The following is a 25,735-nucleotide window of genomic DNA, read 5'->3' as shown; positions in this document are numbered from 1 at the left end:
TACTGTGGTATCTGACGTAGATAGTTTAATAAATGCTTGCTTCCTTGCATGATTGCTTGTTTGATGAAGTAGTAAGTTCATCCTCATGGGAAATCTACAAGCAGAGGCAGATTGACCTCTCCTCAAGGTTTCCACTAGATTACAAGATTCTTGAGGGTGGAAACCTCATCTCTTCTAAACATATATCTTCTATAGGACCTAGAAGAGTATTCTGCCATGCAGTTTAACTGAGGCATTTAATAAATGCCTTATTAAATATCTGTTCAGTTGAATGTTATAAAGGCAATTCATGCCTAGGTACCCCAAATAGAGGTTGGGCTAAATGACCTACGAAGTCCCTTCTAATTCTAAGATAATGAAATTTCTACAAAGTGAAAGAGAGAGCATGAAGGATGAACTGAGGTTCCCTTTTAAATGATGGTATATTTTACATTACAATGGCATCAGCTTTCTCCCTGCAGCTTTGTCCTCTTTTCATTTTCCTTCTTTCAATATATTTCAATGTTTCAAAGAATCCTTTACAATTTAGCAGATGTTTTTTGAGAGTTTCTGTGATTGGAAAATTCATCATCCTGCAGCCAGTGTGGCAATGAAACTCTCTGAACTTCCATAGTCTGGTTCTTGGATGGCAAACATAATGTGCCACCAAACCTATTTTCAAAACCTTTCCAGCTTGGCATATGACTTACCACGATATGCACTACACTGACAATAGAGAACTCTGGGTCACTTCCAAACCCAGGCATCAGAAGTGTCAGAGCAAGACTTTAGTGGGCATGGGTCAGTATATAAGGGTAATAAATTGGATGATACCAAGCTACACTTCTCTGTTGGTTCCTTTTTCTAGAGTAATATATCTGGTAACCTATATTTCTTGATAATAGTGACATATTTTAAGCTGGATTGGCTAAATTGATCTTTAAATAAAAAACTGATGCATTTGCTAAGTGATTGTGTATTTACCCTTTTAGCACAAAGCTCATATTGTGCAATAAAAAGTAGTTTGTGATGACAGTTATAACTTATGACGGTTTTCATTATTATACAATATAGTCTTTCATTCTAAATAACACATTTATTTTCTCTACACTCCACCCCTTAAAAAAGTGTTGCCTCCTCTGCATCCCATCCCCAAAAAGAGACTAGACAGTAGACAGTAGACCTGAGGGAGGAAAATGCCAAGATCTATTGTATTTATGTCATTACTTTGAAAAATAAGGGCTAGGAAATAGGAGTTGGAAAACTTAACCTAACTAATGTCTTTTTTATTGGGAAGGTTGGAGAGATTTAAAAAAAAAAAAAAAAAACAAAGCTCATTTGTTGTATTCTCTGTTATGGACAGCCTGAGGAGAGTAAATGGATAGCTTCATCTGCTGACATTATTGCTTTCCGTAAAGCATTATTGAACCCTCTAATAGCAAAATTGTTTCAACGATTTGTATCACTAAAAGGAGATTTATTGGGAAATGGAGTACTCTTCTGGCAAGAGGTTCAAAAATATAAGGTACTGTAATAAACTGAAATAAGCCACTTATTTATGTTAAAGAGAAAAATGCATTGAAATTTCAGATTTTTAACTGAGTAGAAAATGTGCAGATGATAGATGTTTTTCATTAATTTAATTTTGAAGCATTGTACCTTTCTCCATTCATTTATATAAACATTAAAGTGCGTGTTATTCAACTGTTGGACAATAACAAAATGGTTAATATTCTAGATCCTTTTGTGCTTATCTATAGTATGAAATGGTTGTGAACTTTGAGAGAAAATTGTCCATTTTAAGGTGAATTAAAATTTGACCTATGGTAACATGCCATTTTATTAATTATAGCACTTTAAATCTTATTTCTGCATATAGTTTATAAATATACCACACATATACTTTTATATCATATTTCTATGTTTGCTGCTGTCACCAAGGAAGCTAAAGGTAAATTTCTACAACTTGCAGGAGCTATAACAAAGATCATGGATTACAAATAAATGAATAAAGGAAAAAATGATTCTATAGGAATAATAACTAACATTTATATAGCTCTTTAAGATTTACAACATATTTTCTTCATAATAGCTTTGTAAAGTAGATAACATGAGCATTATTATATTTTATGAGCATTTTTACATATTAATATAATTAATTAAGTGTATAATGTTCATATGTTATATGAACATTATTATATTTTATAACCAAGATAAGTTTTCCATAGTTACACCCAGCTTTATAAGTGGCAGAGCTGAAATTTGAACTCAGATATCCTGAGTCTGAGACCATTGCTAATTTTCTCCTTTCCAAAGAATAATGAGTGATTAGATAAAAACAATTTATTTTCGGATTGTTAAATTTGAATCAAAAAATTCAAAGAGGTAACTTCACAATTATCTAGTTCAACTAGTTCAATTAACTAGTTCGATAGGCCTCTGACTAAACACTTGTAGGGATGAGGAAATCACTACTTGACCCTTTCACTTTGAACTTAACTACTAAAATTTTTGGCTTATACTTCTTTGCAAAAACTTTGTAGCTTCTAAGCTACCCATCCCATTCCTTATCCTTCTTTTTTATTTTTAAACTAGGCCTTTTAACCACGCTTAGTGTCCTTGTGGCCATTTCATTGTCTTTTCTGATATTTTACTTGTAAGTTATTTCAGAATTTTTCTTCTTCCTTTGGTATTTTGTCCAAAGATTATTTTGCCTATAGTATTGTGTCATATGAGGAGTCTTCCTTTGTTTACTGATTTCCTTCATCATAATACACACACCACCACCCCATCCATGATTAGTTCCTGGTTTGTTTTTGAGAGGAGCTGCAGCTATGAGTAGCTATTGCAGCTTTTGGGTGATTCCCCCACTCACTATACCTGCTATTAGCTCCAAACTTCCTTTGATTCAGTTTCCTCTGGAATTTTTAGCACTCAGAACCTTTGGAACAGAGCCTGTGGGCACAGGGCAGGATGCTGATAGTAGGGCCCCTTGCGTTTATTGCTTTCAGGAATATTTTCTTTTCTTTCTCCACTTTTGATTTCTCTTTTTTGGGCTTATTTTTGAGATGGTAGTGGAAGAGACCTAGAAATACCTAGAAGTTTTCATTAACCATTGCACCAGAAGTTCAATCACTGAATTTTTAAACCCAAGTGTGAAACTTTCAGTCTTGTTAATTTTTTTTGTTTGTTTGTTTGCTTGGTCATTCTTTTTTTTCCCTTTTTTTTTTTAGGCAGTTGGGGTTAAGTGACTTGCCCAGGGTCACACAGCTAGTGTCAAGTGTTTGGTCTGAGGCCAGATTTGAACTCAGGTCCTCCTGACTTCAGGGCCGGTGCTCCATTCACTGTGCCACCTAGCTGCCCCTTGCTTGGTCATTCTAACCCAACCTACCCCCTCAAAAAAATCCTATGACAGTATCTATCATAAACTTGATTATATTTATGTTGAATTATAAATTTCATACAGCTGTACAAATAAGCCAAGCTACACCACATGGCAGAGGAAGAAAATGAGACAATATAATGTGTACCTAAAGAAATTGTGGGCATGGCCTACCCCCATAACTGCTCTATTTTTGTGCAATAGTCTGGTTTTTCATTCCAGGCTTGAATAAACCTCTATTGCCTTATCTGGCAAATAGTCTTGGTCTTCCCCATTCACATTGGTGTTTATGTAAATTACCTGGCAGGACAAATTTCAAGACTTTTGGCTTAGAATGACTTTGAGTTGAATGCACTAATTCATTAGGGTTCCCCAATCTATATCCCAGGTATCTCATAATCTAAGAAATTAAAACTGCTACCATTTGTTCAATAGTTTAATGTTTGCAAACTGCTTTACATATACTTTCTCATTTGCACACTTAAAGTATCTCTTTCCAATTTCTCAGGTCAGTTAATATATTACAGCTTTTGATACAACTGAAGTGCCCTCATGGTTAAAGTATCTTCATTAAAGAAGTTATTTTCAATTCAGTATATATTAAATGCCTATGATGTTCAGGGTGCTCTGCTGGATACTAAGGACAAAAAGATGATATTAGACCCAGTTACTACCTTTTAGAAGCTCATAGTCTGTGAGGGAGGTTTACAAATTGAGCTAATACAAATCAGCTGAGGAAAATCAAGAGCATGGCCTTCATGGACATGCTCTCCTTACCTCTACTTCTTCCCAGGCTTCCTCCAAGGCTCAGCTCAAATCCCATTTTATTGGAGTCCATTCCTGGTGCCCCTAACTGCTAGTGCTCTCCCCTTTGAGAATACCTTCCATCTATTTGGTATAGACACAGCTAGGTGAGACATTGGAAAGAGTACTTGACCTAGAGTTACAAAGACCTGAGGTCAAATCTTGCCACAGACACTTAATAGGAAGTTGTTTTTCAGTTGTGTCCAGCTCTTGGTGACCCCATTTGGAGTTTTCTTGGCAAAGAGACTGGAATGGTTTGCCATTTTCTTCTCTAGCACATTTTACAGATGAGGAAACTGAGGCAAATAGGGTTAAGTGACTTGTCCAAGGTCATATAGCTAGTGTCTGAGGCCAGATTTGAACTCAGGTCTTCCTGACTCCAGGGCCTATACCGGAGTGGTGGTGATACCAGAGAAGAGAAAGGGGCGTATTCAAGAAATGTTGCAAAGGTGACTTGACAAGGCCTTGGCAACTGATTGAATATGGCAGGTAAAAGATAATGAGGAATGAAGACAAACCCAGGTTGAGAGCCTGGGGAACTGAGATGTGCCCTTGACAGTAAGAGGGAAGTTTGGAAGGGGAAAGGTCATGGGAAAAGAGAATGAGCTCACTGGGACATTTTGCACCAAATTTGTCTCCTGGACATCTGGTCCCAAATGTCTGAAATGCACTTGGAGATGTGAGACTGAAGGTCAAGAGAGAGATTAGGGCTAGATGAGTAGATCTGAGAATCCTCCACACAGGGATGATGATTAAATCCGTGGGAGCTGATAAGATCAAGCGAAGTAGTATAGAGAGAGAGAAGAGAAGAGGGCCCAGGAAGGAGCCCTGTGGGACTCCCGGGTTAGTGGATGTGACCTGGAGGAAGATTCAGTGCAGGAGGAGCCAGACAGGTAGGAGGAGAACCAGCGGAGAATGGTGTCCCAAAAACCCAGAAGAAGAGGGTGATGGACCGTGGCAAAGGCTGCAAAGAAGTCAAGAAAAATGAGGATGGAGAAAAGGCCTTTGGATTTGACAATTCGAAAATCACCAGTAGCTTTGAAGAGAGGCATTTCAGTGGAATGAGGAGGTAGGAAATTGGATTATAGGGAGTTAAGAAAGATATTTGTAAAGCACTTTGCAAACCTTAAAGCCCTATATAAATGCTAGCTATTATTCTGACTATGTATCTGGTATATACCTAGTTTTTCACATTGTCTCTCTCATTGGAGTGTAAATTCCTTGAGGGCAGGACTTTCCATTCCTTTTTTTCCTTCAACCTTTTTTATCATAGTGCCTGACACACAGTGTCTAATAAATGCTTATTTGATTAACTGATAACTAAAAGAGGTATAACCTATATTAGGTCTTGAAATAAAGGAATTCAGCCGAGAGCTCAGAGCCATTTAGTCCAAATGCCTAATTTTACAGATGAGGAAACTTAGGTCGAGAGAGGTTGAGTGATTTGCCAAAAGTCATGCAGGTTTAGTCAATAGTTAATAGGGAGTACCTGAATATTTGACTCTTTCTTCTTTCTCTCATTGTGCAGGACTTGTGCCATTCTCACTGTGAGGATGCTATTATCCAGAATAAGATCACAACTATCATCAACTGCTTTATTAATTCCAGTATTCCACCAGCTCTGCAAATTGACCTTCCATTTGATCAAGCTCAGAAGATTATAGAGCACAGGAAAGAATTAGGACCCTACATATTTAGAGAGGCACAGGTAAGAAGCCTGTGCTACATGTGGCTGAACAATTTTAAAACTGACTAAAAATCAAGGTATTTTTATTCATTTGTATTATTCATATGGATAAATATAGATGGATGTATTTGGTAAGGAAAAAATTTGGTTTCTCAGTTCCAGGATCCTTTTTATTTAAATGTAAAATATTTCTATATATCACTGAGATGTAGAAGTAAATATGTTCACCCTATAATTTTATAATTTTAGTTCCTTTTTTGCAAACCTCTTCTACTTCCTCTTCATTCCCTTTCCTCTTCCCTCATTTGTTTTTTAAATATCTGCTACTGATGCAGTCACTTTTGGGGTCAGTTTCCTTAATGGTTTTTCTTTGTTAAAAGGAAGAGTTCAAAAGGGAACAGGTATAAATCAGGAAATGAACGAATTGTTAAAAAAAAGCATCAATAAAAATATGACAAACATAAATAAAAATATTGGAAAATGTAAATAAAATAAAAATAAAATATCAGCTACCACAAAGATTTGCAAAACGTGTGAGTCCAAAAAGATACTTATCTTGGAAGATAGGAAAATTTACATAGTCCACAAAATAAATGAGGTGAAATTCAAATACTCACTTCACATAAAGTTTACATAGTTTTTACAAGTTTGGTGAAGGAAAATCTGGCTATCTAACCCATTAGAGTTATTTTCTTTCTTTTTTTTTTTAAGGCAATTGGGGTTAAGTGACTTGTCCAGGGTCACACAGCTAGTATGTGTCAAGTGTTTGGTATGGGGCCATTTGAACTCGGGTTCTCCTGACTTCAGGGCCTGAGCTCTATCCACTGGGCCACCTAACTGCCCCACAGAGTTATTTTCTTTAAAAGAAAATTTGGGAAACTGAAGACCAGAATGACTTATCTGAGATAATAATACAGGGCTGGGACAGAACAGGGGTATAAAGTCAAACATTTATAAAGCACTTACTGGGTCCAAGGCAGTGTGTTAGGTGCTGGAGATACAAAGAAAAAGAACTAAGTAGTGTCTGCCTTTAAAGAGCTTCCTGTGAGCTGTCTGGGATGCAGCATAAGTAACTTAAATTTTCTGCCAAAGGTCAGCGTCGTTGGGATCTGGTTCCCATTTGCTGAACCTGAATAGTGTATAAATTGAATTTTCTTCCCAGTGTGTGCTCAGCCCAGTCCGACTCTTCATGACCCCAGGGACCACACTGTCCATGAGGTTTTCTTGGCAAAGATATTGGAGTGGTTGACCATTTCCATATCCAGTAGGATTAAGGCAAACAGAGGTTAAGGGTCACACAGGTAGTAAATGTCTGCCGCTGGATTTGAACTCAGGTCTTCCTGACTCTAGACCCAACACTCTGTCCCCTGAGCCACTTAGCCGCCTCCTTTCCTGCATTGCTAGCCAAAATGCTTGAAGCATGAAGCATGAAGCACAGGTGTATATATATATATATATATATATATATATATATATATATACTCTTAGGGCTTACTTAGAGTTTAAGGAAATAAGGGTACATAATTTGGGGGGATACCACCAGCTATTCAACATAGGGGATCTCAGGAAAATATTTAGTAGACTAAGTGATAGATAGGAGCAGCAACATAGGGAGGGACATAATAAATAATAGAAGATTACTCTAAGATTCAACATTATTTTTTGTTATTTATTATTGTTATATGCTGAAGACCTGTTATATGATAATAAGACCATTCATAGAGTTTATAGAATCACTCTAAATATGTCTGGGTTTACTGGGATATATATCCAAGTCAGAGATCTGTTATCAAATCCTCAACCTCTACCTAGTTCTCCGGAAGAAATCTATCACTGTTTTAGTGATTTTAAAGTCACAACTTGGAAATTTAGGGATTTAAGAGGGAAAAAAGGAGCATTTTGATTCTTCCATTGGAAAGTTTTCATTTTGAAAGAGAAAGAATATGGGAATTGAAAACAGCTGGTTACCCAGATTAGTAGTAAAGAATAGAACTCCGTTTTCTGGATGAAAATTTATGATATCCTAATGATAGGCTCTGGGTAATGAAGACAGTACATCTTAGGAGGACTAGAAAGAATGTGTTTGGCAAGAAACAAACTGATCATTGAAAATTGAGGAGATAAAAATAAATCCCTATATAAAATTATAAAATTGGATACTATAAAACTGGAAGATAACAGGTAAGCCATTAAAAGAAGAATAGGAGATATGACAGTAATTTATAGCACACAAATGACAGAGAAAAGGGCTGCGGATAAAACTTAAAATCTCACATGTGTTTCTATATATTGGTATACAACATTAATAAAGTAAACTTAAAGTTTTAATAAAAATACAATTCCATAGATATTAATAGTGAAAGAGCCAGCCTGAAAGCATTCATTAAGCCCTTACTGAGGTAAGCACAGGACATTTAAAGAAAGGCAAAGCCTCTCAAAGAGCTTACAATATATTAGGGGGAGACATGTTAAAAACTATATATATGTATATATGTATATATTTATTTGTACACACACATTTATGCAAATATATGTGTGCATATATACAAACACACACATATACATATGTGTATGTATACACACATGTACACACACACATACAATATACACTGAGGTGATAGAAGGGAGTGTCAGAAAGGAAGGCACTAGCAGCTGGGAAGAGCCAGGAACTTCTGCAGAAGGTAGGATTTGACCTGAGTCTTGAAAGGAGCCAGAGAACATGAGAGGAAGACATGAGGAGGAAGAACACTCCAGATATGTTGAGCAGCCAGTGCCAAGGCTTGAAGATGAGAGAGACAGAGTGCTGTGTGCGAGGAATAGCAAATCACCCAGTGTAGGTACATGAAGGGCAGTAAAATGTACGAAGACTAAAAATGTAGGAAGTGGCCTGTTTATGAGAAACGTAAAATGCCAAACAGAAGAGTTTGTATTTGATCCTGGAGGTAATAAGAGGCAGCTACAGTTTCTTGAGTAGGAGAGGGGTAGTATGGCCATATCTAATGCTTTAGCAAAATCACTTTGGCAGCTAAGTGGAAGGTGGACAGGAGGTGGGAGAGACTTGAGGCAGGAAGACCAATTAGGATGTTGCAGTGAGCCACAGGAGAGATGACAACGGCCTCAGGCGTAAAGGGAGAGGGGATGTCTATGAGAGCTATTGTGAGTGTAGAAATTACAAGGTTTGACGCCATTTTGGATGTTGGGGTGACTGACGGGAGTCGAAGGTGATGCTAAGGTTGCAAGCCCAGGTGATGGAGAAGGTGCTAGCGCCCTCGGCAGTAACAGGGAAATTTGGGAGAGGGGAGAGGATTGGGCAAAAGATGATGAATTCTATTTTGGATGCATTGAGTTTAAGACGTCTAATATACAGCTATATAGTTGTCGAGGTGGGACTGCAGCTCTGCAGACTAGACCTAAATTTATAGATCTGGAAGATAATTGAATCCATGGGAGCTGATGAGATAACCAAGTAAGAGTGTAGAGGGAAAAGAAAAGAGGGGCAGGGTACATCCCTTCTCTCTGAAACTCTCCACCAGTTTATCCTGTATATGCCTCCTCTGGAGAAGTCCTTGTGTAGTGAGTGGCACTGGATGAGCATTGAAGGAAGAGAGTTATTCTAAGAGGCAGAGGTGATAAGGGAGAGCATTCCAGGCACGGGAGAGCACAGGGGACAGCGTGTCAGCAAGTCTGGCTGGAATGCTGCTTGCTGAAGGGGAGTGATGGGCAAACAGTGTAAAAAGCCAGGCTGCAGCTAGATTGTGAGGAGCTGGCCGTCCAGAAGCATGAAGGAGCTGCTGAAGCTTCTTGAACAGGGGCATAGCCTTGTCAAACTTGTGCTTTAGGAATTTCAATTCTGGCAGCAGTGTAGAGGGTGGATTGGAAAAAGAAGTGGTAAGATAGAGCACAGAGAGAAGTCTGGAAAAGTCTAGTGTTACCAGGTTTTATTGGCCTTTCATTAAATTCACTGAAAAGGTGTTTTTTAAAAATTAATCTCCTTCAGGGTACAAAGCAAAATGTTAGGTATTGGGACAGACAAGGAGTTTCAACATCTGACCTCATAAAATTTACAGTAAGTCTAATGGAGGAGGATACAATTCGAACAGATAACAGTACCGCAAAATATTTACATGACAGTTTTGTTGTTATTTAGTCATTTCCGTCATGTCTGACTCTTTGTGACCCCTTTGGGGTTTTCTTGGCAAAGATCCTAGAGTGGTTTGCCATTTCCTTCTCCTGCTCATTTAACAGATGAGGAAACTGAGGCAAACAGGGTTAAGTACCTTACGCAGAGTCACACAGCCAGCAAGCGTCTGAGACAGGGTCTGGACATGGAGTCTTCCACTACTCCACCTAGCTCCATTAGATGGAATAGGAAACGTATTGGAAAGAGCAGGCACTGGATGCAGGGAGACCTGCTATAAGGCTGTTACAATAGGCCAGGTGGATAGTAATGAGGGTATCAATAGAAATAAAGGGGAGGCTATAAATATAACTGATATTCCAGTGGTTTAAAAAAGCAAACAGGGGCAGCTAGGTGGTGCAGTGGATAGAGCTCCAGCCCTGGATTCAGGAAGACCTGAGTTCAAACCTGACCTCAGACACTTGGTGCTTACTAGCTGTAATTGGGTCACTTAACCCAATTGCCTCACCCAAAACAAACAAACAAACAAATAAATAAATAGTAAAAGCCAACAAACTCAGAAATTGGGTATCTTAGAAATCATTTGTTGTTCTTAGGTTTTGAGCCCTAAGGGGCTGATTAGACTACATGGAATTAGTGATTTAAAGCACTTGTACAACTGTGTTTTCATGTAGATCTGGAATAGTAAAAGGCTAAATGTACTAAGATCCACTTTGGGGGAATACTCTACAAATGAGTGTCTATAGCATCTATCCAAGGGGATATGCTCTTCATACCCAATGGACTTTTCTTACTACACGTGTTGTTGTAACTGATCTGGGTGTGTACCCATAAGAGTACGTCTGTCCTAAGTTTGTATTTTGCAAAATGTTGTTGTGTTCTTATTAACTTAATTTCTCAAGATAATGACTGTAATTGGCAACAGCATACACCCAGACTAAAACAGATGAGGTAGAAAAGAGGTAAATATAACACCAAATTTTTTGAATATTGGAGATTAGGTGAATAGTGATGCCACTAACAGAGAGTAAAGTCGGAAGGAGGCACAGGATTGAAAATATGCTCAGTTTTGGACTTGATGAGTTTGTGAAAATGGTGCAGCATCCTGAAAGAAGTGTCCAATGAGCTGGTAGAAATGTGGGCCTAAAGCTCATTTTTGTTCAGGACTAGAGATAAAGATTTGGGAGGTGGTAGATGGAACCATGAAACTCAGTAATAGTGCTAAGGTGAAGAATAGAGGGAAGAAAAATGAGAGGGCCTAGAAAAGAACATTGGTGAACATCGGTCACAAGGACTTTGGAAGTTAGCAAAGGAAACAAGAAGTTGTGACCCAGGAAGAAAGTTTATCCAGCAGGCAGAAGGAATCAACATGACCAAATGCTACAAAGGACTAGAAAAATAGATTGCCAAAATAGAGAGATGGACCAGTAGTCATGATAAGACTGGAAAATACATTTAGTTGAAATAAAAGAGGTGGAGTTTAAGTTCAATATTAAGAAAACCTCATTAAGAATGATTGTAATTTGGTGCAGACCTGTGATTTCATGACATAGTGAAGGATCAGTGTCAAAATTCCTTCCACTGATCCAGATCAGTTAGAGTACCTTGTGATATTGAAGGGTTAAGTGATTTGCCCATAGTTAGTATGCATGGGTTAGAGACATGACTTGAACACATATTTTCTTGGCCCATTTCTCTACCCCTCTGCCACTTGTTGAAGGGTTAGAACTATCTAAAGATGGAATGGACTACCTTGGGAAATCACTAGGAGTCTTCAAGTAGAAACTGGTTGACCACCTGTCAGGAAGCTATCAAAGGAACTCCTGTTCAGGAATAATCCAAATTGGATGACCTTTGAGGTCCCTTCCAACTCAGAGGCTTGACTACAGTGCTTTCCACTGGAGCACCTTTTGGAAGCTGTTTCTCTGGATTAATATAGCCCAAGTACACACACACACACACCATTTGAGCACTAGGAAACACAAGGATTTGTGAAGAGTTTACTGAAAAGTAGCATAATTTAGTGGATAAGAAGGAAGTATTGGTGAGTATTTATTTAAAAAGAAAGTCCACAGCAAAATTTATTGCAGTCTCTTAATATTGAAACAAAGGATTACTTAAATGATAACTAGGAAAATGTTAGAAATATCAAATAGATAATGTGTATTTTATTTTTGTAGTTATTGATCCCAACAGGCTACAGATTTAAATACTGAAGCTATAAAGGCCTTGAATAATTTTAGAATCACTAATAAAATATGGAGAGGCAGCAAGGCATAGTGGAGTCAGGAAGACTTGGGTGTAAGTCCTTCTGAACACAGACTGACCATGTGACCCTGAGCAAATCACTTAACCTCCTACTGGCTTAGGCTGGCTGGGAGGATTTCCTCACCAGGAAGTTCCTTCCACCAACAGATCCAGAGGAAAAATCGATGGATGGATGGATGGATAGGTAGATAGATAGATAGGTAGATAGATAGATAGATAGATGGATGGATGGATGATTGATAGGTAGATGAAAAAAGAAATAACATGAAAGTGCAAGTCTAGATAGAAAAATTGTTAAAATAGGGAAAATCAAGTATCTTACTTCGGGTTGTAAACTGATCACTGAAACATTTAGAAGATAGTTTTTTTCTTTAGCCTTAATAGTTCACAAACTAAAAATTACCAAATGAGAAGTGCTTAGCATAGTGGCTGGTCCATAGTACATGCTCAATAAATGCTTATTCCCTTCCCTAATAGTCAGCTTAAAGCCTAATGAGATGGTTCACTTTTTATAGCATTAGTAAAAGCCGTAGCTAATAAGCAGCAAAAAGCAGAATTTCTTAGGATGACAGCCTGATCTGATGTAGCGAGTACTAAGTTTTTGCAAGAAATAGCACGTGTGCATTGCAGAACTAATGAAAGAATTTGGCATAGACTTTTGAGCATAATTCTTATCTATATAAATATCGTGATCACTTAATGTGGAGTATCCTAATGGAGGGCATTAGTTAAGGGCACCATTCTGCTTTTTAAATGTTGCTTTTCTTGCTTTCACATAAAAAGAAAGATTATATCATTTAGAAGTTGTCCAAGATTTATTCTTACATCTGCAGTGTTGTTTAAGAGTTTTTCCAGAGGCAAAATGGTATTTCCTTTCTCTAAAAGAAAAGAGTGGGGTTTTTAGCTTGATGAACTAAATGTTTAGAATATTTAGATAAAATAGCAATGTGTATGGCAATTTTTAAAAGAAACCATGAATTCCTTCTTAAGAAGAAAAACCTCCCAAAAACCTAATGAATGTTTCTATTAATTCAGTCAATTGGTATGAGACATATAAAGAAGAAAGTATCTCTTAACTGCATTTTTTTAAACAAAGACTTCTCATTGGTAATAAAAAAAAAATTGATGATCAGCATGTGTATATCTTATATGAAACTGCCTGGAGACAATAAGTTGCAGGAAACATGCCGGATACTAAGTAAGGAATAGTTAATCCATTATTATGGTGAATTATATTTTAAATCAGGACATTTGTATAAAATTGTAACCCTAGTACCCTTTTGCTTCTGCCCAGATGACTATTTTTGGGGTTCTTTTTAAATACTGGCCACAGTTTTGTCAGTTTCGAAGAAATTTAACTGATGAGAAAGTTATGACTACTTTAGAGAGAAGAAAAGAATATAAGAAAAAACAGGCTACTCCCACTGAAGACAGCAAAGTAAAGGTAAGATGAAGCTCATTGTTTCTTGTGTTCAGAGCTTTAAAAAGCATGTATGACATGTGTGTGAGGTTAGAGGAGGGGAAAGAACACAGAAAATTCACATAATCACTTCATAAGCCAGGCCCTGGGCTAGACGCTGTGGATTCTAAGATAAACAGCAAATGGTCCCTGCCCTCAGGACTCTTACAGTCTAGAAGGTGGTTGCTTGAGCTAAGTCTTGAAGGAAATCAGGAATTCCAAGAGGCAGAGGTAAGGAGGGAGTGCATCCCAGGCATGAGGGGACAAAGGCACAAGTTGAGAGAAGGAGTGCCTTGTAAAAGGAACAGAAAGAAAGCCAGCATGGCTGGATTCCAGAGGATTTGGATGGGAACAATAGGTAGTAAAGATGGAAAGGTAGGGTTCGGTGAGAGAGTGAAAAGGTTTAAATGCCAAACAGAAGAAATCTATATTTGATTCTGGAAGTGATAAGGAGCCATTGGAGTTTATTGAGTAGGAAGCAAGATGATATAGCCAGGCCTGCACTTATAAAGTCCCTTTGGTGGCTCTGTCGAGGATGGGTAAGAGCGGGAAGAGATGGAAGGCTGGGAGACTATTGCAATAGTCCAGGTGAGAGGTAATAAGGTCTTGAACTAAAGTAGGAACTATGTGAGTGGAGAGAAAGGGGATCCATGCCAGAGGCTGATAGATTAGGCAACTATTTAAATATGCAAGTGAAAGTAAGGAGTTGATGGCATCAAAGTTGTGAACTAGCAAATATATATCAGGCACCTGCCATATACCAGGTTCTGTGCTAGACACTAGGACTACAAAGGTAAATATGAAACAGTCTCAGCCTTCAAGAAACTTATATTCCATGGAAATAGGTTCTACATGATTGCATATATATAACCTATATCAAATTGCTTACCATTTTAGGGAGGGGGGAGGGAGAGAAGGGAGGGAGAAAATTTGTATCTCAAAATTTTTTTAAATGAATGTTGAAAAATTGTTTTTACATGTAATTGGGGAAAAAATACTACTAACAAAGAAGCTTACATTCTGTTAGGGAGAAACACAGGTAGAAACACGTACATAGAAAATTAAATACAAAATATATGCAACATATTTTCCAGGAAGGTGCAGGAAGACTAACTAGGAGGGGAAGTTTGTTAACAGGAGTACAGGGGTTCTAAGGGCTTAATGGAAGGATAGGATGGAGTGTGAAAGAGACACAGAAGGGGTGACATGAGGTTTGTGAGGGAGCAGCAGGGAGTAGTAGGCAGACTGTGACTCAAAATCACAAGACAAATAGATTATAAATATTATAAATAGGGCAAATAGATTGTCACACCCATCATAGGGGAAGAAAAAGTGTGTGTGTGTGTGTGTGTGTGTGTGTGTGTGTGTGTGTGTGTGTTGTGGGGGACATATTGATCTGATTTTTGTTCCCTGAGAAATTGGTGAAAAGGTCTGAGGGAGAGGGGAGAGAGAACAGTTAACTAGTCTCTGGTCATGCCTGGTGTTCAAGGCATCTAGCTGCTGGTGGAGGGGGTCCTGAGACCAGGCCTGTCTGGGTTGTGGAGTGAGGTTTGTTTGAGATGCTCACCTTCTGATCACTCTGATCCAAGGAAGGAGATAAGATACATGCACATTTTAGTGGTATTCAAGATTTTTCTGTCAGGAGTTTCAGATGTTGGTTTACGTAGTAGAGGCCCACTTTTTCAATAAAGAAGTCAGAATTACAAAGTGAATATATATCTATATCTATATCTATATCTATATCTATATCTAATATGAAGTTAGTGGAAATAACATCTAGAGTCAGATCATGTACTCACATGAAATACTCTCATTCATTTGAAAATTCCCTTAGTATGTAATACTTGTATATTCATTTGTCTACATTAATTTATAGCAGAAAAGAATAAATTTTATTTTGTAATGATTTTGAGAACATTGAGTTTAAATTTTTTTCTTTTAAAATACCTTTGATTTTAAAAACTCAAGCAAACCTTTAATTAGCACATTAATGAAAAACGTCAAAATATGTATTAGCTCAAACTAAAGACATAATAAACAAATGCGGGGCGGGGGAGGGGGGGCAAGTATAAGTAACAAAACAACTGTATTTAGGACCAAGCAGAAAGATATAATGTATCTGTCTATTCATGGGACAGAAGTTAGATGCTTTGGGCTCTAATTTGTGTGCCTGGAGAGCAGCCTCAAAAGAATACAAGCAATGAACTCTCTGAATTTTCTGGGGTCAACATATCCCTTGACCACTGTAGATAAGGAAAATTGTTAGGGGAAAGTTATGTAGTGGCTGTAGCCACCCAACCATCTCAGCCAACCACCCCCAAGCAGGCTCCTGTGTGGGGTGGGGAGGATAAGATGGGAAGGGGGGCAGCAGCACAGGGCTGGCTGAGTTTTAGCAGCATGGCACTGCCCTTTGTTAGAGTAGCTGGGGGAAAAGATACTCTATCTAAACCCGTGGGAGATTGTTGTTAATGTTAAGCAAACCTGATGGTCTGACTCAGGAAGAACGAATTATCTCAATTATTCCTGCTTGCTCAGAATTTTTTTCTTGGCCTTCATTCCTAGCTATAGATAATCCTTCTCTCAGACCAATACAAAATCCTTTCTCACATGAGCTTGAAATACATGCTATATTTGTTTACTAGGTGAGCTCAGTAGAACCTACCAGGTTTTTCACATTATCTCAGTGCTATTGAGTCAGCATTGATAAGGGTGAGACTCTGTAAGGCCATTAATGTGTTCAGGTCTCTAATAGAAAGCTTAATATTAATATGACTACAGGTATTATCCATTCTTTGTAAAGTGCCTCCTGTAGTTGCAAGGGAACTTGTGTCTCAGCTCTTCATATATGTCCTATTGCTTGTACATATTTGAGCTTAAAAGCAAGTAAGTCTCCAGTGGAGTGCCCCAGGGTTCAGTACTAGACCCTAAGCTGTTTAACATGTTCATAAATGCCTCAGATAAAAGTAAGGAAGGCAGGCTTATCAAATGTACAGGTGACCTTAAACTAACACTCTGGATGACAGAACCAGGTTAAAATAAAAAAAAAAGCCTTACATTAGGTTAGAATATTGGCTCAAATTGGATAAAATAAAGGAGAAATATAAAGTCCTAAAAAAAAAAAAGGAAATAAGGTGCACCAGGCACAAACAACACACACATACATGCGATACAAAAAAGTATGTTTACACATAGGTGTTTGTGCACATATGTATCCACATATACATATACATGCTTATACATTTATACATGCGTGTGTATACACACAGATTTAATTACGGTCTTTGCTCTGATGATCCCCAGATATACACACATTTGTTCTCAGTTACGTGTGTTAATAAATGCAGTGAGCTGATGAAGTCACTGAGAATGTAGAAGAGGGCCCAGGATAGAGCCTTGGGGTACACCCATATTTGGGGAGCATGTCCCACAGGCAGGAGCAGGACCACAAGAGTGTAAGACTACAGCTGATGGGCACCTGGAGAATTCTTAGAGTTAAGGATTATGGAGCCTAGAGCATTTATTGGGTGATAATGGGATTAAGATTAGGAAGGCTTCAGTATTTCCCAGTGTGTGTTTAGGTGGAGTCCAGGTGAAGTTAGCAGGAGCTAAAGGCGTTCCTGGACTGGGAAGCATAAGATTCCTTATCTTCCTTCAAGTCTCAACTCCTGTGCTATCTCTTCTTGGAATACTCCCAGGATGGCCTTCCTGCCCCAACTGCTGCTTCCCTGAGCTCTTTCCATCACTTTTGGCCTGCTTCCCTCCTTAGCCTGTAGGAGACTTGTTTATTATGCCCCTGCCATGTTCCACCAGAAGGACGCGGGAGCTGCCTGAGGACAGGTACTGTTCTGCCCTTTACTCTGTCCGGCATCACCACCATATAACAGGGCAGACTGGCGGTGATCAGGGCCAGAGCTAGGGCAGTCATGGTGTGAGCAGAGAAAAGAGGACAGGTGGAGGTTGTCATGAGTGTAGCAGCAAAAGCTCAGCCGCTGGGTAAGGTAACGTCTCACCCACAAATATTGGTCAAATTTTAATTTGAAGTTTATTGAGATTTAGTGTTCACAAGAAAATGATTTCTCTAGTATAGCTGAAACACTGGCTCACAGAATATTTTGCAGTAATTATAGATTTAGAGCTGGAAGGGACCTTGGTGTCATCTGGTCCAACTAACTTCATAGCTGAGTGTAAGACAGGAGACACGGGAGAGCTTCTCGCAGTTTACTCTTGATCTGGACAGACAGGAAGACAGGAATGGAAACATAATAAGGTGTTAAATAATTTGCTTTATTCTTCTCAAGGGGGATGCTGATAATGGGAGCACCAGTCCTACAGCACCCCTAGTTAGGAGCACCAACTCAGCCCCAGGAGCACCAACCCCTAGGTTTCAATGGGGGCCAATGGAGACCAGCACACACATTCACAAATCCCCCGAGCCTTGATGGGGGCCAATCAAGGCTCCCACAGCATACCAGTTTGTACATTCCCCCTCAGCCTCAGTGGGGTCCATTGAGGCAAGGACAGCATTACACTGTCACATTCCCCACTTACCCACCAGTGCTCTCTTGATTTATAGGATAACAGACAAAGAAGGCAATTTGCCAGCAAGAGCCCTACAAGTTTACATTAACTTCAGCAATATCATGGTGATTCAGCATAGTGCATGTGCAGTAGGCTGTTTATAATGTGAAATCCCAGGAACTGTTATGGCCATGGATCCTGGGAACTGGTATCTATGATCCTGGGAACTATTATCTAAAAAAGAATAACAAATCCACCTTATCTACACTAAAATGCACCTTACATACAATGAGAAAGTAAGGGTCCAGGAAGTTTTAAGTGACTTGCCCAGAGTTCCACAGCTAGTGTCACAAGTGTCCTAGTGGGATTTGACCCCAGCTCCTTGAGTCCTAGTCCAATACTCTGTCCACTGTCATGCCACTTACTTGACTTGACTGTCAATATTAAGATAATCACTGAAATACCAAGATAACGAGTATGTGAAACCTAAGATTTGAAGTAGTAGAAATTTACGTTTTGAAAAGATTGATCATTTCTGTAGTGGTATCCATATATCCTGCACAGATCAAACCTATCTATCCTCAATTCAGTCTTGTGAAAATCCAGGTATTGGCAAAAACAGAATTGAACTTGGAATCTGGGGAAAAGGAAGAATGAGAGAAAGTGGCATTGTGAAAATCAAATGACTAGATCAATAAGAAAAATTTTAAATGAACAACGGCAGGGCCATTCAAAATAAATAATCGCGGGCCACGCTGAAATTGCTTGCAACAGGCCTTGGTACAACATTAACTATCATGTTACTTTGCCAAAAAACTAAGTGCACTTTGAATGAGGTTCTATAGTGTTTTAGCAGCATGGGGTGATCTTGATATCCTATTTTTCTCTCCGTTAAGCTGTAACATTTACACTTTAAGTTACAGGTTGCATCCAGGACACCAAGTGGTTCAGGTTCAGGTTCAGGGAGAGTAAGCAGCTCCACAGGTTTAAATACCCAGGCCTATAACCGACAGGTAAGCAGTCAAGTGGATTGCAGGGGCTATGAGCATCCTTCTGTAGTGATGTATTAGATGCTTATAAAACTTCATGCTGCACCATCATCAGCTCAGTTAAACAATTTGTATACAGGTGTATTATTTACCTATTCCCCAGCCATCTAGCCAGTCACCTATCCCCCAACCTCCCCATCAGAGACTATACCCTAGAGCTTTTAACCCTTTCAACTCCAGAGATCCCACTCTCCCAACCCCACCCCCATTGGATAGTGCCTCATTTAGCCCACTATCTCAGGCAGACCCCAGCCTTGTTTCACTTTCACTTTACCCCCTACTCCCCAAGCCATCTTCTAGCTAACCATCTTGCCACTCAGAACACTGACCATGCCCCAGGGGTCTTAACCCATTCAGCTCTGAAACACCTGCCATGAGTCTACTCCTTCCCCACTGTACTGATTGGTGAGAGGCCTCAGCACCACTGCTCCACCTTTTTCTCTGCCCATCCCTGCCCCCCTCCCCCGGCCTACCCCTTCTTTCCAGTTCTGGAACCATAATCAAATCAGTACTACCATCAGCCCTGGAAAGGGATTGTCAGCCTACTTCCCTATAGCTCCACTTACCAAACCTAAATATCCCCTCCTTGGCCACCACTCTCCTAAATGTGTTGTGTTCCCTCATTAAAATGGAAGTTCCTTTGGGGCAGAAACTTTCTTAACTACTGTATTTGTGTCCTCAGTGCTTGGCACATAGCTTTATACACAGTAAGTAATTAATAAGTTCTTTTTCATTCTTTTCCTTAAGTTTAATTAAAATATGCCCTGTTTTGTTGACTTCTTCAATATTGAAAAAGTTTCCATCTCTTTTGATAAACATATAATTGGTAAAATATTTATAAACATTAGATTGATTTTCTCAATCTTGTATTTTCTGTATTTTAAATTTAATGTCTGTATGTCTGGGGCCTTTCAACAGGGTCTTAGAACAGGTGCTTGTCAATCACGCAGCCCCTCATTGCTGCCAATCAGTAAAACATTCATTAAGCTCCTACTATGTACCAGACACTATACTAGGCACTGGGGATACAAATAAAGAGAAAGAAATAACTTCTGCTTACAAAGAGTTTATATTCTAATGGAAAACTATAAATATATGTTTTTATATTCCAGTGAAGAGGACAACTATAAATATAAAGAGAATAAATACAAATAAATTCCCATATGGTCTTGTTCTTGCTATGGATGACCCCAAGCTCTTAACTAGGAATATGTGTCAATCATGACTTGTCACTCATATAGAGTCACTCCCAAAAGCTACCTTCACCTATGGCTCTTCCTGCTCAGTCCAAGCATGGTGCTAAAGGCATTCCCATTCAAGTTGCTAGTTGAACACTGATTGAATTGGATTAGATAAAAAAAAAAAAGCATTTTTGTTCAGTTGTTTTTCAGTCGTGTCCAACTCTGCACGACCCCGTTTTGGAAAGATTCTTCTGTAAACTTTTGAATTCAGATTTGAGCAGCCAATGGTGGTCTCTTACCTTGTTTCTTCAACACTTAAACAGAAAGATATTTTGGAGCTGATTAAAATTGGATTTTTTCGGGTCAGATGACTCTGTGTACCTCTGCAATTATTCTCACACTGACGTGCTCTTTGTAGAACCTGATCAGAATTCATCAGCTTCTGTTCAAACGTTAGATGTGCCTTCCACTTTCACTGGTGTTTTCTCTGCTTGTTACAATGTAATATCCTTGAGGAAAGAGATTGTCTTTACTTTTGTATTTGCAGTCTGAGCCCTTAACACAGCACTTGACACATAGTAAGTGCTGAGTAAGTGCTTTTTCCTCCCTTCCTTCCTCCCTTCCTCCCTCCCTTCCTTCCTTCCTCCCTCCCTTCCTTCCTTCCTCCCTCCTTTCTCCCTTCCTCCCTTCCTTCCTTCCTCCCTCCCTTCCTCCCTCACTCCCTTCCTCCCTCCCTTCCTTCCTCCCTCCCTTCCTCCCTCCCTCCCTTCCTTCCTCCCTCCCTTCCTCCCTCTCTTCCTCCCTCCCTTCCTTCCTTCCTCCATCCATCCACGTGTTCACCCATACTTCCACCCATCTCCAGTTCCTTCAGCTCTCTGGCATGAGCCTCCTCACTACAGACATTGCCCACTTGCATACACTCTCCGGTTTTCTTGACAAGGTCCCTGAATCTGAACACAAAATGCTTGCTGTCCAGATGTGGTGTGGTCAGGAGAAAGTACAGCCGGATGAATTCAGGACGCTTCCCTTAATGTAGCCTAAGAAGTGATGTGTGTGGTATAACTGGTGGAAAGATCACTATGAGTTTAGAGGACCTGGGTTCAAATCCCACCTCTGAAACTTTCTACCAGTGTGACCTTGAGCAAATCCCATCACCTCCCAGGGCCTTCGAGGGGGCTGGGCTCGATGACCACTGAGGTACTTTCCACTGCTCTTCTGGCTTCCATGGCAGAAACTCTTGCCTCTCATTAAGCTTGCAGTCCGCCAGAATGCTTACATTTTTTTCAAATGAACCATTCTCTACTCACATCTCCCCTATCTTGTACTCGGGATGCTATTTTGAACCCAGGTATAGGACTTTACTTATTAAGTGTCATCCACTGACACTGAATCATTGAATGTGATTATATCTAAGCCCATCTCCCACCTTCACCACTTCAAAATAGGAAGAACCATACCAAATAAGGTAAAATAACAACAAAAAAAAGTTTTCACAGATTTTCTTACTATCTGTCCCCTGCCCCTCTTTCTGAGCCTTAGAAGGCAGCTCAGTAGTACAGTGGCTAGAGTACTGGGCCTGGAGTCAGTATAACCTGAGTTCAAATCTGGATTTAGACCCTTAATAGTTGTGTGACCGTGGATAAGTCACATAACCTTTGCCTCAGTTTCCCCATCTATAAAATGGAGGTGTACGGGACACCTACTCAGGGTTTTTGTGAGGATGAAATAGGTAGATGCTTAAAAGTACTTATTCCTTATTCCCTTCCCTTCTTTTCTTCTGTTCCCTGTCTTGGATTAGCATGGCAACAGGGGTAGAAAATTTTTAGAACCATAAGCAGATGTGGCAGTAGACTCTGTTGTAGTAGTAGACTGTAGTAGATTCTAGCCAACACTAGCCTTCTCTTGTTATTCCTCAGTTTCCCTTCAGGGATTCATCCATATCCCTTCACCTCTCAGCAGTGTGTTCATGATTTTGCTCAGTTCCCAAGAGAAAACAAGCAGCCTTGTGTGAGAGAGGAGCCTAGCAGCACCAGGCCTGCTCCATTAATATTAGGAACAGAAGGAAACAGGATTCTGGCAAAGGAGCCCAGATCTCCCTTGATACCTCAGAATAACTAGAAATGCACAAATGGATTAAGGAAATAATAATTCCTAAAAGAAGGGGAAAGATTGAAGGCCCACATTAAAAAAAAAAAGATTCAATAAAGAGACTGAGAAAATGAGCAAGCAAATAAAAATTGCTAATACAGTGAAAAAATCCTCTGAGGACAGAGAATCCCAAGTAAAAAAAAAAAACTCCAGAAGTAAACATTCAGGCTGGAATGAGTAAAAGAGGTTGCTTCAAGCCAAACTAGTTACAGAGAGTTAATCAGGAAACACTATGGAGAATTTTGCCAAGAAGTGAAGTCAATCTCATTGGAAGGGTCTTCACCATCCCTACCTCCCTTATCCTCCCGAATACTGACAGTGGCTCAGCAGCTTTGGCTGGGTCTTCTCTCCCATCTCTGAAGTGTAGTTCACCCAGGCCTGGAGATTTGAACTCATCAAGGGCAGCTCAGTGTCCTCTTACCCACTCTCTTACTTATCTTGGGTTTCAATTCCCCCTTAGCTATCTTTATTCTCTCCTTTTAGATCCAAAGACAATTCTCCTTATCAGAAAAAAAAAATTGAAATAAGTGTTGAATAGTACTGCCTTTTCTCTCTTGTTCACTATCACATCCCTTTTACCAAGAGCATCATTCTTATTTCTTCCTTGAGGCTCTTTTTTTTTTCTCCCTCCTCCATCCATTGAGAAAGCAAGAAAAATAGAACTCATAACAAATATTCATGCAAAAGAAATTTCTGCATTAGCCTTATACATGCCTTTTTAAAATTGAAGTCATGAGGTCTCTAAGACAGGCAATTTTTGATATTCCCAAGTGTCTTAAGCAAATTGGATCAACCATATAAGAGCCAGTGTGGCTAATGATATAGAAATCAATTGTTAGCAAGAAACAAAAATGGTTGATTTGGGGAGAGGGAAGATCAAAAACTAGCATCATAACGGCTTATAGATCAATACAATTCAGATTCAAGTTCATCAGCTTTGACACCTTATAGCAACATGTTTCAGATGGAGTAGAACCATTTAAAAAACTGCGTTTAGGAATAAGTTTTATTTATATGCACATAAGAAGGGCATCAATGGTACAGAATTTAGCAAAAGGTCAAGATACTCTGGATTGTTTTTTTTTATTTAATGTGGACATTCTGAATTTATGTCTGATTGTTCCAAGAAGTATGTTTAATCAACCTAAACTATCTGGATAGAAGATCTTTAAATGTAAACATCTTTAAATGTAAACATTAAATTAATTAATTATAAAGCAAAGCAAACCTATAAAGATGACCACAAAGTTATCAAAATAGCTTGATAATTTTGATTAGCTCGTTCTTTATCAGAGGATTGAAGTTGATGGTATAGAAACAGAAACCAAAGATGTTTACCTTATTTTGGCACAAATGTATCTACATGGTCAAAGATAGGCTGATAAATTAATTTTGATAGCAGTTGCAAGATAGCACATCTTCTTCATTGATAGGGGAAGTAAGTAGCTTTACATTTAACTTCAAAAATTATTTTTACAGTCTTCCTGGTGCTACTCAAAATACATAGAAGCTCTGGAGCAGGAGAGAACCTTGCTTAAAATTCAAGAAGACCTGGAAAAAAAGATAACGATGAGCAGCTTAGCAGGTACTTTTTGCTGTTTTTGTTCATAGATTTTTTGTTACTATAGCCAAAACTGCTATACAGTTACACAGTAGAGATTAATATTTGGACATTTTAATAACATTCGTTGTTTTCTTCCTATTTCCCTTATTATTTTTCTTCAGGCCCCTCCTTAGCTACTAGTGCTAAGACTTTTGTTTCCTCAACTTTGAATGTGAATGTAACAAAATGCAAGTTTTTGCAAGACCAGCAAGGGTGAGTGTCTTGGTGCTAACATTGTCCGTTATTCTCCTGCTTTGATTATGTGTATGCCTTCTCATTTATCTTGACAGCAATTGATATGAACTTCTATATTACTTAAGATGCTTAAACTCATCATTATCAAGAAGATACGGTACTATACAAGTGGCACTTTTCTTTATACTCATGTCAGGAATTTGTCCCCTATATTCTTAAGAAGTCTATATTAGGTAGATGTGTTTTTCAAAAAAAACATGGAAAAAAAAAAAGAAATTAATTCAGATTTTCAGCACCTGATTGATAGTTTACTAGTTGGGGAAAAATTTCTCTTCTTCACTAAAATAAATAAATAAATAAACGAAAGAAATTCTTCATTAGTGATATTTTAAAAATAGTTTTGCTCTCTCCTCTGATTATTCATATACAAACTTGGTAATTCTATTCTAGGTAGTCCTGAACTCTCTGGATCTATACTTATTATCTGTGAAAATAGTTTATTGCTGTTATTTGGTCATTTTCAGTTGTGTCCAGCTCTTCGTAACCCCGTTTGGACTTTTCTTAGCAAAGATACTGCAGTGGTTTGCCATTTCCTTCTCTAGCTCATTTTACAGATGAGGAAATTGAGGTAAACAGGGTTAAGTGACTTGTCCAGGATCACACAGCTGATAAAGGACAAAGCTGAGACTCAATCCAGGACTCTTTTTAATGTTGTAATAAGTGACCACTAAGCTGCATCTGAAGACCTGACAACAGACTCTGGGTCTCTGCTGAGAACCATTCCAGCTAAGTGTCAGGAAGTGGATCATGAGCAGCTTGGCTTGTAGGTGATCAAACTGAGCCTACAGCAGCCTATGAAAGGACCTGACAGACAGTACAGTAAAATACTGTCTCAAAGGCACTCCAAGTATTTCCCAAATATACATCAAAATCATACAAGATGTCATGATGGACATGTTATAAATAATCCACTGAGTTTTAACATCAAATGAGGTGTTCTGTATGTTCATCAAAGCTGCTTACCAGTGTCAGGAAAGATATCCTACATGGAGTCCAAACAAGGCACTTTCCTCTCGATGGTAAGCCTTCGCCATAGCAAGGCAACATTTTCTAATGTTGCCTCTCTAATCATCTCTGTCCCACTCTACACAATGGATGTTCCAAACTTCTTTTTCTTTTTTTCAGCAGCAAATCCATTCACCTTTCAGCTAAAAACCTTGCCTCATAGTTCACTGAGAAAATTGAACTTCCTCTTCTCCTTTCCTCTTTATCTCACCACCTCTTATCATCCCCTTCTATTACCTTTTACGTCAATCTCTAATGC

At 38.9% G+C, this 25,735-nt stretch overlaps 1 protein-coding gene across 1 annotated transcript in view; it reads left to right on the top strand.

Annotated features, from left to right (window-relative positions):
- RGS22 (regulator of G protein signaling 22) overlaps nt 1-24,433 on the top strand; it is a 173,125-nt gene extending 148,692 nt beyond the window's left edge. The window contains exons 21-26 of the mRNA XM_078153679.1: nt 1,343-1,504; nt 5,694-5,873; nt 13,553-13,702; nt 19,153-19,248; nt 24,093-24,198; nt 24,339-24,433. Of these exons, the coding sequence (XP_078009805.1) occupies nt 1,343-1,504; nt 5,694-5,873; nt 13,553-13,702; nt 19,153-19,248; nt 24,093-24,198; nt 24,339-24,433 (789 nt within the window). The remainder of the gene's footprint in view (nt 1-1,342; nt 1,505-5,693; nt 5,874-13,552; nt 13,703-19,152; nt 19,249-24,092; nt 24,199-24,338) is intronic.
- Nucleotides 24,434-25,735: the final 1,302 nt, after the last annotated feature.

This window comes from Phascolarctos cinereus, unplaced genomic scaffold (assembly GCF_003287225.1).
Source record: "Phascolarctos cinereus isolate Bilbo 61053 unplaced genomic scaffold, phaCin_HiC Scaffold_4;HRSCAF=312, whole genome shotgun sequence".
Taxonomy (NCBI): domain Eukaryota; kingdom Metazoa; phylum Chordata; class Mammalia; order Diprotodontia; family Phascolarctidae; genus Phascolarctos; species Phascolarctos cinereus.
The sequence above is the reverse complement of the archived record's forward strand: the minus strand, read 5'-3'. Positions and strand labels throughout refer to the sequence as shown.